Source organism: Nelumbo lutea, chromosome 6 (genome assembly GCF_056320005.1).
Source record: "Nelumbo lutea isolate HS-2025 chromosome 6, American lotus-T2T, whole genome shotgun sequence".
Lineage (NCBI taxonomy): Eukaryota > Viridiplantae > Streptophyta > Magnoliopsida > Proteales > Nelumbonaceae > Nelumbo > Nelumbo lutea.
In genome coordinates this window covers 31,318,058-31,337,977 of record NC_142689.1, presented here as the reverse complement: position 1 = coordinate 31,337,977, position 19,920 = coordinate 31,318,058, and the positions used below count along the sequence as shown (strand labels likewise).

At 39.6% G+C, this 19,920-nt stretch overlaps 1 protein-coding gene across 1 annotated transcript in view; it reads left to right on the top strand.

The window, feature by feature from the left end:
• LOC148848345 (protein VASCULAR ASSOCIATED DEATH 1, chloroplastic-like) overlaps positions 1-19,920 on the top strand; it is a 48,625-nt gene that overhangs the window by 13,213 nt on the left and 15,492 nt on the right. Inside the window, exons 5-8 of the mRNA XM_088951651.1 lie at positions 16,658-16,753; positions 16,967-17,068; positions 17,585-17,682; positions 17,776-17,966. Of these exons, the coding sequence (XP_088807777.1) occupies positions 16,658-16,753; positions 16,967-17,068; positions 17,585-17,682; positions 17,776-17,966 (487 nt within the window). The remainder of the gene's footprint in view (positions 1-16,657; positions 16,754-16,966; positions 17,069-17,584; positions 17,683-17,775; positions 17,967-19,920) is intronic.

The window sequence follows — 19,920 nt, the reverse complement described above, 5'->3', positions numbered from 1 at the left end:
GTGGGGATGAGGATGGGGAGTGGCTTCCCATCCCTACCCCGCCCCGTTGCCATTTCTAGATGAGCATATAACTCTTACCATAAGTGTCTTTCAAGTCTTCCCATCTATTTATGCCATCCTTGTGAGTTAAGGCACTAGTAATTGTAGAAAGTCTAAAAAAAATTCCTATGAAAGGAAAGGGGAAGTTGAAGAGATTGGAAGGTATGGGTTTCAACCATGATTTAAAAGGCACGCCTAGGTGCATAGACAAGGCACATTTTAGGGTATGTGCCTTTCCTAGGTCCTAGGCGCAACACTTTCAAAGGTGTGCGCCTTTTAAAATTTGCACTTTTTGTTTCTTGAACCTAGCGGTTGGGTTAGAGGCTCCGCCCCTAGACCCCCAACCAAGCCCCTCGTGGCAAGCCCAAACAAGCCCATGTTAGGGTCTTATATTCTTAATCCTTACAGAAAAAATAACGATTTTATAATTTTAATTGCCTTTTAAGAAGATATTTTATTAGGATGAATGAATGAACAACATTAGCAATTGCCTTGAGGGGCTTGGTACAAAGGTGGCTTGTAGAATCAGGAATGCAATATGTTTTACATCACACTAGCTATTTGAAGTAACGCAATTGAGGAGAAAAAGAGATTGTGGGTTTTACATGCTTGAAAATGTTTATATGTTTGATTTTATTTAAAAATTTTTCATTTGAATACGCTTTGCATGTTATGTTTATTTATTTTTATTTTAGATAATAGGTTTTTTAAAACATTTATTCTAAAATTTAAGTTTATATTTTTATTAATATCATGTTGAATATATTTTTTAATTATTTTGGCATTTTTTTGTATTTTTGTGCCTTGCTTAAAGGCACATGCCTTGCCTTGCACCTTGTCCCTTGGGCACAAATTGACCCTTGTGCTTATTTTTGTGCCTTGCACTTTTTTTTGCACCTTGCACTTTTAAAACCCTGGGTTTTAGAGCACGAGACTTTGAATAATTCTGTTTTAGCCAAGGTTCCCTTGTGTTATCTTTGTATTATGCCAATCTTGTTTTGATGTGAGTTGTGTTGATTGTGTGGAGCTCTTTAGTGTCTGGAGCTCCAACAGGTGTCTTGTTGTATTATTATAGCTTTTAATCAAGAAAAATTTCCTTAAATCACTTCGAAGGAAATGGTTGTTGTGTTTTGATAATGAAGAAGTTGTCTGGTCTTTGAAACTAAGAAGAGAGCTTGCCTCAACACAATAGAGCAAATTGATAGGCCTGAAGGGGTAGGGCCAATCTTGGAGGCCTTGAGGCAGAAAAGAAGCCACGCAAAGTGATTTTTGACAAACTAGCCATAAAAGATCAAATTAAATGGAGGCAGAGGGCTAAAATTTGGTGGCCGAAGTCGGGGGACAGAGATACTCAATTCTTTCACAAAATGGCAAATGCTCAGTACAGGGCTTCTTTAATTAGTAAGTTGGAATGGGATGGAAACTTAGGAGAGTCGACTACTAAAGTTAAGCAGATTGCTACAAGCTTCTATAAGAGGTTGAATTGGTCTAGAAGACCCTTTCCATCAGGTCTTCCCTTCAAGCAACTGAATGATGATAAAAAGAAGTGGTTGGAGAGACCCTTCACAGAGGAGGAAGTTAAGGCTGCACTTGGTATGTTGGAGAATGTGAAATCCTCGAGTCTTGATGGGCTGACAAATCTTTTTACACAAGTAGTTGGGAGTTTGTTAAGCAAGATGTGATGAATGTTTTTTAGGCCTTCTATGAGAATGCTTCTTTGCGAAGGAGCTTGAATGCCACCTTTATTACTCTAATTCCGAAGGTAGAGGGCCACCTTTAGAGGACTATAAGAGATCCAGGAGAAGAGGTGTGGTGTATAAATTAGATCTGGAAAAGGCTTATGACTTGGTTGATTGGTCCTTCCTATTGGAGGTGATGATTAACTTTGGGTTTGGAGACATCTGGTGCAAATGGGTGATGGGTTGCATTAGGGATAGCCAATATTCCATTTTGGTGGGACTATTTCCCAGCTTTGAGGGGGATTAGACAAGGTGACCCCCTATCCCCTTTCTTGTTTATGTTGGTTGCTGAAGTGTTGGGGGGACCAATATCCAAAGCAGATTCTTGGGAGTTAATAAGAGGATGGAGAGTTCGAAGAGATAATATACCACTTACACCTACAATTTGCAAATGACACAATTCTGTTTTGTGAAGGAGGGGATATCAATTGGATTGGAAACTTGAAGTTCACTATACAACTTTTTGACCAAATGTCAAAACTTATAGTGAACTTTGAGAAAAGTTGTATAGTTGGAGTCAATATGGGGGAAGGGGAGATTGGTGAGTATGCAGACATTTTGGGATGTGTAGTTTCTAATTGGCCCTTAAGTTACCTTGGTTTACCTATGGGGGATAATCCTCAGAAAGGCGATTTTTGGGCCCCAATTGTGGATTTGAAAAGAGACTTGCCAACTGGAAGAAAATTTATTTGTCTCTTGGAGGGAGAATCACCTTAATTAGGTCTGCTCTAGCTAACCTTCCTGTCTATTTCTTGTTAGTCTTTAAGATTCCGGCTAAGGTGGCCAGTAGGCTGGAAAAACTAATGAGAGATTTTTTGTGGGATCCGGGGGAGGAGAAGAAGCACAATAGGGTCAGGTGGGAGGTGGTTTGTAGGGGTAAAAAGGAGGGAGGTTTGGGAATTGGGAACATTAGGACTAGGAACCTAGCATTACTAGGGAAATGGCTATGGAGATTCTCACTGGAGAAAGAAAGATTGTGGGTTAAGATAGTGGGAAGTATACATGGGCTGGTAGACAATGGATAGGATTCTGGAATTCTAGCTAGGACTACAAGAGCTTCTCCTTGGAAAGTGTTGAGTGGGCTGACTTGTGTTTAGTTTATTTTCTTTTAAATTAAGATGTTGTTGGGCCTTGGGCCCATTGGTTTTTATTTTTTAAAGAGCTGTAATTACTTAGTTTGAGTTGTCGCCCTACTAAGGGCATCCTTGTAATATCTCATACTTAAGTTAATTATAAATAGAATGAGGGGCTGGCGGCTAGGGTTATGTTAATCTATCCTAGTCGACCTTCTTCTCTTTTCTCCCCTTTCCTCTTTTGCTGAAATCCCCAACTTTCTACTCTTCCTTTCACAAGAAGCTTGGCTGAAATCAGCACATAAGGTTTTCTACTTGGTATCAGAGCAGGTTGAAGGTTCTTGAAGAGATTTATTCCTGCAGCCCTAGATCGGCCGACTGCATGGAGTTTTAAGAGGCTGATCGAAGCTTTCAGGTAAGCCCAGTTTTTGGATTTTCTTGATGGATTTGTATGCCCTGTAGCTGGTCTAGGGTTTCTCATCAGAATTAGGAAAAACTGGAGAAAGGGGAAGAGTCCTGATTTTGTTGGACTCTTCATTTTTGACCTAGGTACTGGCGCCTATTTTTCTAGGGTTCCTCTGGGTTTTTTTGTAAGGGGCGATTCAAGTTCCATGTGGTTTGGAGGCCTCTAGAGAGGGCGGTTGCTTCTTCTCTCTCTTCTCCCCATCCCATCGAAAAGGAATCTTTCGTGGGAAGAAAGTCCAGGACACCAAAGGAGTGTCGTTGGTTCCATAAGGTATTTTATTTATTCTTGTTGCATTTTTTAGCTGTTTTCTGGACCTCTTTGAGACACATGGAGGGACATAGAGTTGATTATAAGCTCGGGAATGAAATGAGACCAGTGGGAGGAGGTGCTGGAGACCCCTTCGGAGCCAGAACCATTACTACAGTTAGGTTGGATGGTACAAATTACTTAGAATGGTCCCAATTTGCAAAGATGGCCATTGGGGCTCATGGAATATTGGGGTATATTACTGGTGAAGAGGTAAAACCCGAAACTGGCAACTCCCGGTGGGTGCAAGAAAATTATATGGTAATGACATGGTTGTGTAATTCTATGTTGCCACATATAAGTAAAAACTTTTTATGGGCAAACACTGCTAAGGAGATATGGGATGGGGTTGCAGAGACCTATTCACAGAAGGAGAATGTTGCTAGGGCTTATCAACTGAGAAATCAGATTATTGCTACTAGGCAGGGGGATAGATCTGTGGCAGGATATTGACCATCTAGAGACCTTTGCTTGGGAAACCATCAAGGATGTAGCTACCTATCAAAAACACTTAGAGAAGTATAGGGTGTTTGAATTCCTTGCTGGCCTTAACCCTGAGTATGACATTGCATGACGGCATCTTCTTTCCAGGGACAGTGTCACTCTCTCCCAAGCATATGCATTTGTCTCAGGAGAGGAGTGCAGGAGGGATGTAATGATGAAGAATCTCATGTGTGATCAGTCTGCTATGGTAAGTGCTGTGAAACCTAAACAGAATGGCAATGAGAACAAGAAGGAAGACAAAAGGGACTTAGTCTGTGACTACTGTAAGAAACCAAAGCATACAAGAGATACTTGCTGGAAGCTTCACCCACATCTTGTGCCGACCAAATTGATGAATAAGAGAGGAAATGCACATATGGCAGTTACTGGTGACACTCTGGCCCCCCCTACTACAGCTGCCTTGGAGTCTGTTGCAGCTGCTGCAGTAAGGGCCGAGCTTGAGAGGTTTGGGTTACTTCTGAATCAGAGGGATATAGCTAGTTCCAATTCAACCGTAGCCGAGCAACAAGGTACAAGTAGCACAGGTAGAACTCACTCTACCTCCCTTGCCCACACAAGTAGTCCACATGTCACTGCAAACTCAATCCTAATTGTTTTTGGCTACACTCAAACTCAATCTGATCACACCTTGTTTGTGAAGCGCAGGGGATCCTTGGTGTCAATCCTAATTGTTTATGTGGATGATATTGTTGTCACTGGGAATTATCTGAGTGAGATTGATAGTCTGAAGAGGAACCTGCATAAGGAATTTGAGATTAAGGACCTTGGAGAACTGAGATACTTCTTAGGCATTGAAGTTGCAAGATCGAAACATGGAATTTTTATCTCTCAAAGGAAGTATATCTTGGACCTTCTCCAAGAAATAGGGAAACTTGGAAAAAAGGCAGCTAGCACCCCCATTGATCAGAACCATATAATCAGTGCATCAGAAGGTGAACCAGTAAAGGACCTTGGGAGGTACCAAAGACTTGTGGGTCGGCTACTATACTTGTGCATGACAAGACCGGACATCTCCTATGCAGTAAGTGTAGTGAGCCAATACATGCATGCTCCACGAGACCAGCACTGGAAGGCAGTTGACAGGATCCTTGCTTATCTGAAGGGACATCCAGGCAGAGGCATATTGTTTACTGATCATGGACAGCTCAAGCTAGAGACCTATACAGATGCGGACTGGGCAGGATGCCTCGATGACAGAAGATCAACTTCAGGAGTGTGCACCCTAGTTGGGGGTAACCTAGTCTCATGGAAGAGTAAAAAACAAACAGTTGTGGCAAGGTCAAGTGTAGAAGCCGAATATAGGGCCATGGCACATGGAGTTTCATAACTTCTCTGGATCCATTCTCTGTTGGAAGAAATTGGTGTTTAGGCAGAAGAACCTATGATGCTATACTGCGATAACCAGGCAGCAATTAATATTGCTCATAATCCAGTCCAGCATGACCGAACTAAGCACATTGAAGTAGATAGACATTTTATCAGAGAAAGGGTAACTTCTGGAGAAGTTTGTCTTCCATACATTTCTTCTAATCTGCAGCTTGCTGATGTCCTCACAAAAGGCGTTGCAAAGAATAAGCTGGAGCATGATCTATGCAAGTTGGGGATGTATGACATCTACTCCCAACTTGTCGGGGAGTGTTGAGTGGGCCGACTTGTGTTTAGTTTATTTTCTTTTAAATTAAGATGTTGTTGGGCCTTGGGCCCATTAGTTTTTATTTTTTAAAGAGCTGTAATTACTTAGTTTGAGTTGCCGCCCTACTAAGGGCATCCTTGTAATATCTCATACTTAAGTTAATTATAAATAGAATGAGGGGCTGGCGGCTAGGGTTATGTTAATCTATCCTAGTTTCTTATCTTTTCTCCCCTTTCCTCTCTTGCTGAAATCCCCAACTTTCTACTCTTCCTTTCACAAGAAGCTTGGCTGAAATCAGCACATAAGGTTTTCTTGTCTATTCAAGCCATCTTGCCATTGTTCTCTCCATGGATCAGGTACGACTTGCACTCAGGTAACCTCATTAAGTTTTGGGAACATGTTTGGGTTGGGGATTCCTCTTTGAAAGATCAATTTCTAGGCCTTTTTGCTATTTCTACCCTTAAAAATGAACCAGTCTCCTCCTTTCTTCTTCCTTCTAATTCACCTTCTGGGTTTGGATGGAACTTGAGTTTGAGAAGAGATGTCAGGGACATAGAGTTAGCCTGTACTTTAGCCTTACTATCCATTCTTGAAGGGATCTTCATCAGTTCATTGAGCCATCAAAGACAGATAGCAGAATAAGGAACACTCATTCCCTCGGGTTCCTACATTTGTGCTTCTTTCTTCAAAGCACTATTACCCTCTCCTCCTGTTGGATCATCTTTCCCTATTAAAGAAGTGTGGTGTCGACCTATATTTCCAAAGGTTGGGAGTTTCTGTTGGGAAGCCTTTCTAGAAAGAGTTAATACAAGGGATCTACTCCAAAGGAAAAGACCCAACAGTTGTTTGTATCCTCACTGGTGTGTTCTCTGTAAATCCGATGGTGAGTCTGGATAACGAATCCTGATCTCTTGCCCACGAGAACTCTGCCCACGTTCATCGGAGCCACACATGGAGAACATCTCATCCTCTGCATAGTATTATGTAGGGGGAGATGTTCCCAATTCACGGGGGGTAGTGTATTGTGGGTAGGCGTGGGCAGAGTTCTCATGGGCAGGTGATCCGGACTCCTGGATAACATTTACTAATTTCTTGTCAGTTTGTTATAGTTATTTGGGAATGGTTTACTTCTCTGTTTGGGTGCAGGTGGACTCCCCCTTTGAATGTGCAAAGCTTATTTAATTGGCCAACCAAAAGGGCCAAGATCATGTGGAGGTGTGGTAGGGCTGTGGTATGTTGGACTGTTTGGGAGGAGAGGAACTCAAGGATATTCTCAAATAAGGAGAGAAGTGTGGAAGAAATCATGGAGATTATCCACATTAGGATGATACATTGGTTGAGAACATTGGAATTGTTTAAAGTGTTCTCAGTTGATGAGATGATAAGGAGCTGGAAGGAGATTGCAGATTCAGGTTCAAGTAGAAAGAATTTAAACTCTTGCTGGACTCATCCACTTCATGGGTTTACCAAACTGAATTTCGATGGTAGCAGCATAGGCAATCTAGGACCTTCCGGAGTAGGGGGAGTGATAAGGAATGAAACAGGGAATTTGTTAGCCATGCACTCTGGTTCGATTGGGGTGGGAGATTCTGATTTTAGGAGCTATTGAAGGGATTCAAAGGGCCAAGGAAATGAATATTAAAAAGTTGATTATAGAAGGTGATTCTGAAATTGTGGTGAATTGGCTAAAAGAGGACAGTTCTGTGCTCTGGAAATACAGCAATGAAAAGAGGAAGTTCAAGTGGCTCACTAAGGACATGGAAATTCATTGTACATGGATAAAGAGAAGTGCAAATGCATTGGCAGATGGTCTAGCTAGGCAAGGGGTAAACAGAAACACTATATTTTGGGCTGTTTTGTAATTGCTGCATGGTCAGGAAGTTCCTTGGGTAGTTGGGACTTGGGAGTTAAGATTTTTTAGCTCTTTCCCTTGTAATTCTGATTCTCTCAATCATTAATAAAATTTCATTGTTATTGATAAAAAAAAAAAGAAAAAAATCTGAAGGTAGAGGGAGCTATAAATATAAAAGATTTCAGATCTGTAAGCCTTTTGAACAGTTTCTACAAAATCTTGGTAAATGTGTTGGCTGAGAGAATGAAAGCAGTTATGAGTAGTGTGATTTTAAGCAATCAAAGTGCCTTTGTTCCCGGAAGGTAGATGTTAGATTCAATCCTTATTGCCAATGAACTTACTGATTCTAGAAGAAGAGAAGACTCCCCTAGCCTGATTGTAAATTAGACATTGAGAAAGCTTATGACCATGTGAGCTGGAGTTGTCTGGACTTGGTGCTGGAAAAGATGAGTTTTGGTCAAAAGTGGAGAAATTGGACGAAGTTTGCATTTCTTCCCCCAAGTTCTCTATTTTGGTAAATGGTCAGACCGCAAGTTTTCTTTTGAAAGCTCTAGAGGGCTAAGGCAGGGTGATCCCCTCTCCCCTCTCCTCTTCATTTGCCTCATGGAAATTCTTACCCAATTTTCCAGAAGGGCTGCTGAGGCTGGGCTTTGGGAGGGTTTTGCAATTGCTCCAGGTGAGGAAAAAGTTAATATTCTCCAGTTTGCAGATGACACTTCGTTTTCTTGATGCTGTTCCTGAGCAGTTAGAGGTGTTACTTGGAATTCTGTGTTGGTTTGAAGTGATTTCGGGTCTAAAGGTCAATTTGAGTAAACGCATGACTAGTCCGGTGGGTCATGTTGCAAACTTGGAGGGCTGTGCTAGAGTGTTGGCTTGTAAAGTGGATCCCCTTCCTGTTAATTATTTGGGCCTCCCTTTGGGGGCAAATTGTACTAAAGCTGCATTGTGGGACCTTGTGGTTGATAGGTTAGAGAGGAAGCTTTCTTTATGGAAAGCTAAATATTTATTAGTGGGGGGCAGAGTGACTCTCATTAAAAGCACATTATCTAATCTACCCGCCTATTTTCTTTCCCTCTTCTCACTCCCAGCTAAGACTGCCAAAAAGATTGAAAGTCTTCAAAGAAACTTCCTCTGGAGGGGTTGGGAAGAAGAAAAGAAAATACACCTCATTAAGTGGAATCAAGTTTGTCTTCCTATTGAAGAAGGGGGACTGGGAATCCTGAAATTAAAAGTGTTCAATACAACTCTCCTTAGCAAGTGGATCTGGAGATTTGGTACTGAAAGGAACACTTGGTGGAAAAGCCTTATTGCAGCCAAGTTTGGTGTAAATTGGGGGGATGGGCACTCTCAAGATCCCCTCCAAATTGGGGTTTCTCTGTCTGGAAAGGAATAATGAAGTGCCTTCCCTATTTTTGTTAAGGGGTGAACTTTAAGATAGGGAGAGGGGGCAGGGTAAAATTCTGGAAAGACCCATGGTGTTTGGACAGCTCCTTGGCAGAGGCCTTCCCTCTTCTCTTTCAATGTGCATCCAACCAAGATGTATCTGTGGCTGATTCTTACATTTTATCTGAAGAATCTATAGTTTGGGCTCCTATTTTCAGAAGAGATCTGTTTGATTGGGAGTTAGGTGAAGTAGTGGAGCTGCTGAATCTGTTACAGAGACAGGAAGTTATCTGCAGCAGTGAAGATGAGTGGTTTTGGAAATGGAATGGTGATAGATGCTTCACAGTTAGATCTTTGGCCTTAAAGTTAAGCAGATCTGGTATTTCAGATTCCCCCTGGAAGCAGATTTGGAATCCTATCTCCCCCTCAAAAGTGAATTTTCTGGTCTGGGCAATGACTTAAAGTGTCTTACAGGGTCAAACTTGGAGAGAAGGGGATTGCAGATTTTGGATGTGTCTTGTGGGCTTTGTGGTCTTGTACCTGAAACCACAGATCATCTAAGTCTCCACTGTACTGTCACCTCTAAGGGGTGGGATCACTTTTTCAAGGCTGCTGGTCTGAGTTGGGTAATGCCGAAATCAGTTAAGGAGTTGCTGCACTGCTGGAATGTTCAAGGCCTGAAGAAGAAAGGAAAGATTGTGTGGAAAGCTATTCCTGCTGCTGTCCTTTGGTCCATCTGGGCTGAAAGAAACAATAGGATTTTCTGTAACAAAGTGAAGAACTCAGAGGGTCTTATTCACTTTGCTGTTTGCAAACTAATTTCTTGGGTCTCTGTGAATGCTGAGTTCAAGAATCTGAATGTATCTGAGTTGTTAAGAACACACTCCATTTGGAGTCTGTAATCTGTAACCTGATCAGCTTTCTTGGCCAAGCCTAGTGTGGCTTGGGAGCTGATGTAATGTTTGTGTGATGTTTTTAATAAAGCTTTACCTTACCTTTCAAAAAAAAGGAGTTGTAAGAGGGTGGGTGGTACACAATTTAGTCCATTTTACTAATTAAATATAAGTGCTGAATATTCCAACACAATAACAAAATTAATAACTCAGGGATGAATGTTCTAGAAACCAAAAAGTGCATTCTTGAATTAGAATAAACATGTGCATAATAAGCGAACATTCTAGAAATAAATCCATCTAAGCACATTCAAGAATGGAAATAGACATGTGATTTAAATGATAAAAGGGTAAAAATGGAAATGACAATTGACCAGATAATTCTAGAAATAGATTTAATCACATCTTCCAAAATAGGAAAAGCACAACTTAAGAAACTTTTGGAATGTGCACCCAAAACCTTCAAACAGATGCTTCCCATCCATTTCAAGGGCGGCCTTGGTATGCCACTCCTACTCCATCTCCTTGATGTTAGCCATTTCCCATCTCCCTATGCATCTATCCATCGTTCTCTCCCTTTTATCGCCGGAATTCCAGCACCAGTGAACTACATTGGTCTGATCCCTCGTTGGAGAGTATGTAGGCAGCCCCTCCGTGAGTCCGGCCACTTCCTTTTCTTCCCCTTTTCTTCCCCAATGTGTGAAATTCTGTATTTGTCCAAGAGTATACTGGTTAAATGAATAGAAGAATTTTACAATTTTTGAGCATGCAACTATTGAGTGCTATGAGGTTAGAAGCAGGTTTTGTAATTCAACCTTCAGGCAGCTGCTTCTTCAAAAGGAAATTGATTCATGCTCTAGTCAAACAAAAAGTGAAGAGTAAAGAACATGGTTGGGTCGGAGGACTCCAAAAGTATGCTTCAAGTTGCTCATCTAATAAGTTGATCAGAGTGGTAAGAGACATTGTTAGGAATAGGAAGAGTTAGGGAGAGTCTTGTCTTCCTAGGGTTGAGGCATTACTTGGCAGTTTTAAGGAAAAAACTAATGGTGGGCCAACTGAAGGAACAAGAACATCTGGAGCTTCCTTGTTGATATCTTAAAGTCAAAGTAGAGATCTTGTATTGAGTTGATATAGTCGTAGCCACCATTCTCATTCAAAGCTACAGGTTGAATTTTATAGAGAATGATGGATTTGGAATTCTTAGGGTATACTGAAAGTTGAATAGAAAAATCTTTAAAGTCTTACCAAGACCTTGGGAAGGCATTTGCAGGTTGTGAGGAGGTGGTATAACATGAAAGAACATGATTTTTTTCTTCGATCTTTTTTTAATATTCTTTACTAAGGATGTTTCATCCTCTGTTCTTGTACATCTCATCTCAGTACATCAATGAAATTGTTTTGTCATCAATAAAAAATAAAATATTTTTTGCAATATAGATGGGAACATTGACAAACAACATCCTTAAGGATGATTAAATCCTCCACAAATGATGGGATAGATGGAAGAAGGTAAAAGCTTAAGAAAAGAAGATAGCTAAAGAAGTTTCGCCTCTTTTTCTAATCAAGGTAGGAGTCATACTAAACTCAATACCAAGTTCTTGATATCTTCAAAGTATTAATATCAGTAAATGGATGTAGAAGAAATGTGAACGTTGACATGGATGAGTGGGAAAACTAGAAGGATAGGATCAGAAATGAACCATCTGGAGGAACCTTGGAGTAGCTCCACTAGGTGATAAAATGAGGGAAAGCAAGAGAGAGAACAATAACAGTTGCAAGACACATCATTTTACAAACTCACCTAGGTATCATGTGTAGGGAAGGTGACAGGACATGATTGATGGTGTGTTTGCAGAACTGAATCTTCACCAGATCAAGCTGAAGGATCTGGTATCTTCAAGTGATACAGAAAGTCTCAGCAGAAGTGATCTGTGTCCGAGCACTAAGGTCAATTGGCAGCATTGTGGGGTTCATGCATTGGGTGAGCCAGATGGCTTGGAGATTGGGGAGGTAGGAACTCTGATAACCAGAAAAGGATAGGCACAAATTGTGCTGGGCAACTGGACAAAGGGCAGGGGGCTTGGCTGGGCAATAAGGTCGTTAGAGTATCACATTGGATCAGTATCCTGACCACAGTTTTTTTTTTTTTTATTTGTGCAAGGTAAAAGGTAATTCATTAAAAAGAAAAAGAGGATTCAAATAGGAAGGTGATAAGTTATCACCTGAGAGAAAGAGAAGAACAGTAGGACATGACTTACAACATTGACATCAGACTACAAAACTCTAACAGAAACAAAGATCGAATAGCACCAGAACTCCCAATGACTCCACACTCCACCACCTCCTTTGAAACCAAGAAGAACCTTGCAAAGCCAAGATCCTAATCCTCCCCCTCAAACACTTCCTCCTGGCCATCATCATCCTCATCCCAAATCTCTCCTCCAATTACAACTTTCTTCATCCTCTCTTCTTTCTCCTCTCAAACTCCTCAAAGGCTTTCCTAGAAAACTCCTCACCACCCCAAAAAAATAAGCCAAGGATTTTGCCGACCACTACATCTTTCTCAACAATTTTCTCAATAGGTTAACCTCTAGACCTCCATCCTTTTTTTAAAGGCTTCTATCAATAACTCTCGCTGCAGAATTGAAACCATTGTCGATTTTTTTCTTGCTGGGAATTCCCCAATTGAACATCCAGTTTGGTGTAAACCCTAGAGTCCTCATCACAGCAATCCAAGTTTCAATTGAGAGAAAGCTTTGGTAACGTGAACAAATTTTGAATTCCTTGCTCCATGAATTTTTTTGGAGGCCACTACTTCAGCTGCATTGAAATCCTTCTCTACTACCCTCCACCTATCCAAATCCACACATATCCTTCCAATCACCACTTCTCAAATAAATGGTGATCAAACATCAGTACACTCGACTAGGGAAAGAGTCACCTGGTCGATTAGAAGGAAAGCATGAATTGAGTTTCTTATAAGGAAGGGCACAAGTTGACGAAAGGGCTAGTTAAAGACAAGAAGAGCAAGGGGGGCCAGCTTTGACCTCCGAAGAAAACTTTCCTCATTCTTTCAGCCCCAATTGTCTTCCTTGGTAAACCTGATTTCAAGGCCTCTCTCATCCTCTACAAAAATGGTCTTGGCCTCAGACTTGAAATTGTTTTGCCTCACAAAGATCAGAAGTGAAGTGGAAATCAGTGCATTCGGTTTGGACACCAATAGCATCAGTGTTCTGCAGAAACCATGGGGAAGGCCCAAATTGGCTTGACTTGGTTTGCACTGGCCTCTTAAAAGAACCCACATTGACACTATTGGACAGGTTAGATGGGTTAACAATTCACTGTTAGGGTTGACAGTAGACCTATTCATGGGCCAGGTAGCTTGATGGGCCAGCCGGTTCTTTGTCGGGCTTGGACATTATTTCAGGCCTATGGGCTTGACCTTAGGCCCAAAACACTAGGCTTGACTTTTTTTTGGGTCGGGATAGGGCTTTCTCAAAAAAGTTTGACCCGAGCCCAATAATATTTGATATTATAAAAATATATAATATGTTTTTTTCTTTGTTCTTCTCTTTTCTCAAGCCATGGTGAGATCTTTCAACATTCTAAGGTCATTTAATATAAATAAATCAGTTTTTTTTTTGAGTAAAAACAAAAAAAAAAATGTTTCCCAATTTATAGCTCAGGCTTCGGGCTTTATAATAGGGCCGGGCTCAGGCTCAAGATTTAGTCCCAATTGTCGGGCTGGGCTTGATTTCGGGCATGGATGTATTTTGCTAATAAAGAGGCAATGCCCAACCTGAACTTGGCCTGGCCCGTGAACAGGTCTAGTTGACAGTTCATTTAACTGAGTCATTTTTTTTCCATAATATAGAAGGCTAGATGTTGACCTGAATTGGGATTGTGGCAAGGAGTGATCATGGACTCAGCTGGGCCTGATTGTGGGCCTAAGACCTTTATGTATAAAATAAAATAAAGTATAATATGTATATATGTATATATATATTATGTCATATAACATGTGTATAAATACATTATAACATAAAATATTACATGTAATATGTATTATAGGTGCCATATTATAATATTTATATATAAAATATAACACAAAACATGTATGAATATTATATATGTAAATATGTGCAGGCTGGGCTGTGCTGAAAACGATCACCCCTAATTGTGACTGGGTCACCAATCTGATTGGCCGACTCAAGGATGGGTTTAAAACACTGGTTACATGTTGAAGGATCTAGAAGAGCTGGGGCCAGACCAAAACAGACATCTGTTGAAGTAGTTAGAAATGATTTAGGTTGTGTTTGTTATCATTGATGTTTCTACCTGAAATGTTTTGAGTTGATCAATACAAATTGGCATACAATTGTTATTTGAACTTAATAATTGAAACAGGCATACCTTTAAAATGCATATGTAGGACTGGTCATTGATGTTTATAGTTTAAATGTCAAATTGGCAAAGTCTTATCTTTCTAGCTGAAGTGACTCTCATATGTGATGTGACAAGATATTCTCAGTCAACCAGCTGTTGTTGGAAACAATTCAGCCAGTCTTGGTGGTCTCTGTGAAGAAACTCCCTGATGTACCATATTACTGTAGTTCCTATTGTATTTTATCTCTTATTTTCTCTTCAGCCCTGCAAGGCCCTCTTTGTAAATTCTCTAATATCAGAAAAACTTTAGCTGTTGGGCGCGAACAGCCTATGCTGTTGAGAGAATTTCTGGAAATGCCACGTTACCATGAGAATGGGTAAATTAGTAATTACATCTTAATTTATTTGATTAAAAACCAAAGCATGGGTGTGAATAGGGGAACTGCCAGGACGTGCCCAGCCTAGAAACTATCTCAACAGCCTATTCTGTTGGGCCCCAACAGCCAAAGTTAACCCCTCTAATATCTGTTGCCCTACAAGGGCCTCTCTGTAAATTCTCAAATTTCATTATCTATATAAAGGACCCTTGGGATAGGGTCGAAGTATCCATTTCTTCACCCCAGAATCCCATATTCTTCTCTGGGTTTGTTGGCAATCTCGAGATATAAGCCACCTGCCAATCTCTTCCAAATCATTCACTGAAACACCTCTGAATTCATCAGACTGAAATCCAATGAGCCACCCTAATCAAAATAAGTTTACATACCTCCTCTGGTGTCTTATATTTTTCTTCAAGAATTCTGACATTCCTCTCACTCCACAAACCCCAGATGTCTCCTCTTACACACTACCATAAATTTTTTTGCCTCCTAGTAGTATATCTCAACCAGCTTGGGTTGAAGAGGATATAGCTGTTTAACTGAAGTAATAGCCATTGCCCAAAGAAACTGGATATAGCTGTTTTTTCTTCCCTTTTCCTTTCTTTCTTTTTTCTATTTTTTTCTTCTCTTTCTTTTTCTTTCCCTTTTCTTTCTTTTTTTTTTCCTTTCCTTTCCTTTCCTTTCCTTTCCTTTCTTTTTTTTTTTCTTTTTTTCTTTTTTTCTTTTTTTCTTTTTTTCCTTCTTTTTCTTTTTTTTTTTCTGTCTTTTTATATGAAATGTGCATGAGGCACATGAGGTGTACACCTCTAGCATACCTCATGAAAAAGGTGTATGAGGTGTACGCTTCTTGCACCTGAGGTGTATGCCTCAGAGGTATCAGCGCCTCTGGCATACACCTCAGGGTGTTTTGGGGGTGCCTCGCCTGGAGGCACACCTCCAAGCGTGCACGCCTTTTAAAACACTGAATCCAACTTATAAACTAAATCTTTCTTCCCTGCTCTCTTGCACCTCCATTGCCTCATTGTCTATTAAAATTTGATCAATGATTTGTCTATCTTTGACAAAAGCCCCTTTTTCACTTTTTTACCATGAAGTGGATCACATTCTTTTAGTCTGAAGGACAAAACCTTAGCCACAATCTTATATAAACTAGTTGTTAGGTTTATTGGTCTAAACTCATCCTAAGAAACCGCCCCAGCACATTTAGGGATTAAGGTGAAAAAAGTGGCATTCATTCTCTTCCCAATCTTCCCTCTTCTATGAAACTCATCAAACACCTTTTTCAAGCCCTCTTTGACAATCTCCCAGCACTCGTGATAAAATGCCAAAGTAAATTCATCGAGACTAGGGAATTTATCTCCTTCTAGGAATGCAAGAGAGAGAATAAGGAAAAACTGAAACTGGTCAGAGATGCGGTGGCAATGCTAATGATAGCAACAAGCCTATTTGGCTTCTGTTGGACATCATTCCCTGTCCATGCCTTTTTCTCTTTGTCTTTGATTACTTTATTAATTTAAGGTTTAACCTTTCAGTGGATATTATGAAACTTCTTATATCATGGAAAATGTTTTAAGTTTTGGAGATTCTCCTCCAAAGCATTCACATTACGTTTCCATTGCACTCAACGGTTACAGAATTTCTGGCATTCTTCTACATATTGGCAATTATATTCTATAACTGTTTGCTACCATTAGCTGCAACTGCTACTTCTTAAATCTATACATTTTACTTTTTACATTCTTATTTATTGTCTTGTAAGTGCATCATATCTGATGTTTAAAATATAGTTTCCTTTGATTGTGGGCAATAATTTGTTGATAAGCAAGACCAGGTGAGCAGTAACATATATTAGTATTCATTCTTTTAACTTTGTTGGCTATTATTCTTTAAAGCTTATTGAATAACCTCTGTTATTTGTTATGTTTTCTCGAACAGATTAAAATATTGTGCTATGGATGATTCAAATGGAAATATTGTAACATGAAGTTATATCTTATATGCAGAAAATAATCACCTTCCATGAGGTCACATGTGTACGGAAAGCAAAGACAGCAGCAATCTTCCCTAATGCCATAGAAATTCTAGCTGGGGGGAAAAAGGTAAGCTCCCCAAGGTATCTAATTTCCTGCATGTACCAAAACTTTTTGGTAGTTCTCTAGAGAAACCACTAGGATGAATGTGCTGACCAACGATGAACCTTTTTCCCTTGTCCTATGTGGTTTCATTTTTGTTGATTGAATAGATTATCTTATGTTCTGCTTTTAAGGTACAGCACTTGCTGCAAGGTCTTATTTCTCTTCTTGCTTTGATAGTACTTCTTTGCATCTTTTCTGTCCCGCGATGAAGCTTATCGTCTGATTGTTGATGGATGGGCTCAACATAATGATCGCGTGAATGCCCAGATAGATTGCCAGGTATATAATTCTTTTACATATGAAATGGTCTCAAATAGGAATCCCACTATAGATATGTCTGCTGTTCTTAATTTTAATAACCAAATCCATTGAAGTTCAACTTTATAGTTGTTGATTCATTAGAAAGTTAAATAATAAGAGTTTCAAGTGTCATTAGAATTGGTGCATATGCAGAACTTGTGTTCTTAAAATCATAGATCTAAATAGATTGACGAGATTAGGCTTCTTAAGAAACCTTGTACTATTAAATAAAAAAAGTGCTTATGCAGATGTAAATGTATCATGAAATCAAACTGCATAAAAACATTTTATGGCTTTAATAACTTAGCTGGCCTGTGTTACTCTTCAGCTCAAATGAGCTGCATTCCTTGCTTCACTATCATTATCAGTTGCAACATGCTTTCCTTACCTTCCAAATCTGTCTTCTGAGAGCAAAGTGATGTATTCTTATGTGGAAAGAAATTGACGAATTTCTTGTTTTGTTGTCATTCCTAATGAGCTAATTTTTTATGTTAGGAGTCAAAATCTGACAATGGCAGCCAAGATGCCCTTGTTATATTTGAAAACTCCAAGAGCTTCAAACGACAAACTAACGACCTTCATTCCATGGACAGGTATTTTCATGTCTATCTTAAGAAATCTCAAGTTATACATTGTCTTATTAAGTAGGAATTTATTCTGGTCTTGGTTACTTGTATTTGAATCAGAAACAAAGATTCTCGGGTTCTAGAAGAATGTAACCGTCTATCCAATGGTGAGGATGATATATGTGTATCAACAAGACATTCAGAAACACTAGAGAATGGAGAAGAAGATCTAGAACCTGTTGCAAATGCTGAGACTTTGCTGTCTAGAAAGCCTTTTATATGGAAGCCTGAGGATGCCAATGCCCCTAAGAGTTAGTTGACTACTATCTTTTTTCTTAAATCATGGCTCTTTTTCTTTCACGTTTGTTTTCATAGGAGGTGAACTGTTGTTTTAGTACCCAGATGGAGGATCATCAAGTAATAGGGTCAGATTGTCTCAGTTGGACTTTACAGTTTTCCCGGGTTTATCACCATTCTCACATATTTAAATATAAGGCTATCACAAAATAAACAACATAGACATGGAACAAAGAGTTGAATGCAGTTCATCTGTATTTGTTGTATTCTTTTTGTTCCTTTTTGTTCTCCTCCTTTGTCTTAACCAGCAACACTCCTTTCTCTATATGTGTGATCTTTCATTAACATTGACAACGCCCTTTCAGATCACCTTATTTGACAACTCTCTAATCTCCTTGACAATGGCATGATTTCTCTTTTCCTAAGATGAGAATCCCCAAACCTGAATACCTGATTACCATGATGACTTATTGACTATCCTATTTTTTCTGCATATTGTACCTACGTAAAATCTCCTCTTTTCTTATAAATTGTTGTTCAAATCTCATTCTTTCACAAAAACACATTTTGTGTCTCAAAGTTCAAACTTTCTTTGCACTCTTCTTTTCGCCTCGTTCTTCTCTAATAATGTTTTGTTCAGTTACCGATGAAAATATAAATAAATAAATAAAAACAAAGGAAAAGAAAAGGATTCAGAGTAACAAAGATGGTTACGAGCTTTTTGCACATTGACTCATTATTCACCATTTAAACTATTATATTGGCTATTATAGCAATTAATATATTTTCCATTTATACTGTTCTATGTTTGGTTACTGATTGATAGATCAGTCGAACCAGGTTTAGAGAGAAAAGAGAAAAAGAGAAGAAGAAGAAAAGGAGTGAAGAAAAGAATTATCGATCTGAGAAGTCAAAAAGACTCTCCTAGCTGACTACATATATATATATTGTCGATACAGGTTACAATATCTAATATGCCCCTACTTAAGTATGGGACATGCAACTTAAAATAGTACCAAACCGGCAAAGCACAACTTAACTTATGATCAAATGACAGAAATACCCCTCAGCCAATTCTAGCACTCCCTCTCAAGCTGGAGAGTATATGTCATATAGTCATAGCTTGTTACATATATAATTCACTCTTCCTGAACTCAACCCATTTGTAAACAAGTCTGCCCATCGATCACCTGTCCTCACATGCTCTATGCTTATGGCACCAGTAAGAACTTTTTCTCTTACAAAATGGCAATCAACCTCTATGTGTTTATTCCTCTCATGAAAATTTGGATTAGATGAGATATGAATTGCAGCTTGGTTGTTATAGTATAGTTTCATGGGTTTTCTTATTGAGAACCCGACTTCCTGCAAAATATTTTTCAACCACACAAATTCACATGTAGTGTGTGCCATGGCCATGCATTCTGCTTCAGCACTACTCCTTGTCACAACAGTTTGTTTGTTGCTCTTCCACGTCACTAGATTTCCTCTAAGAAAGGTGCAATAACCTGTAGTGGATCTCCTATTAGATATTGAACATGCCCAATCTGCATCTGTATAGCCAACTATTTCAAGAATTCCTCTTGGCTTGTACAATAGTCCATGGCCTGGAACCCCAACTCGGGGGTTTTGCATGAATTGGCTTACCACACTGACAACAAAGAAGATATTTGGTCTAGTAATAGTTAAGTAATTCAATTTTCCCACTAGCCATCTATACCTTCCAGGATCATCAAATAATTCACTTGTATCACTTCCCAACTTCACACCCGGTTCCATGGGTGTTCCAGTTGGCTTACCACCTATAGTCCTGTTTCTTCCAATAGATCAAGATCAAATCTTGAGAGGAGATGAGTGCAGATTTTGGATCAGTCTTGTGGTCTTTGTGGCCTAGTACTTGAAACTATAGACCACCTAAGTCTTCATTGTACTAGCACCTCGAAGGTGTGGGATCATTTTCTCAAGGCT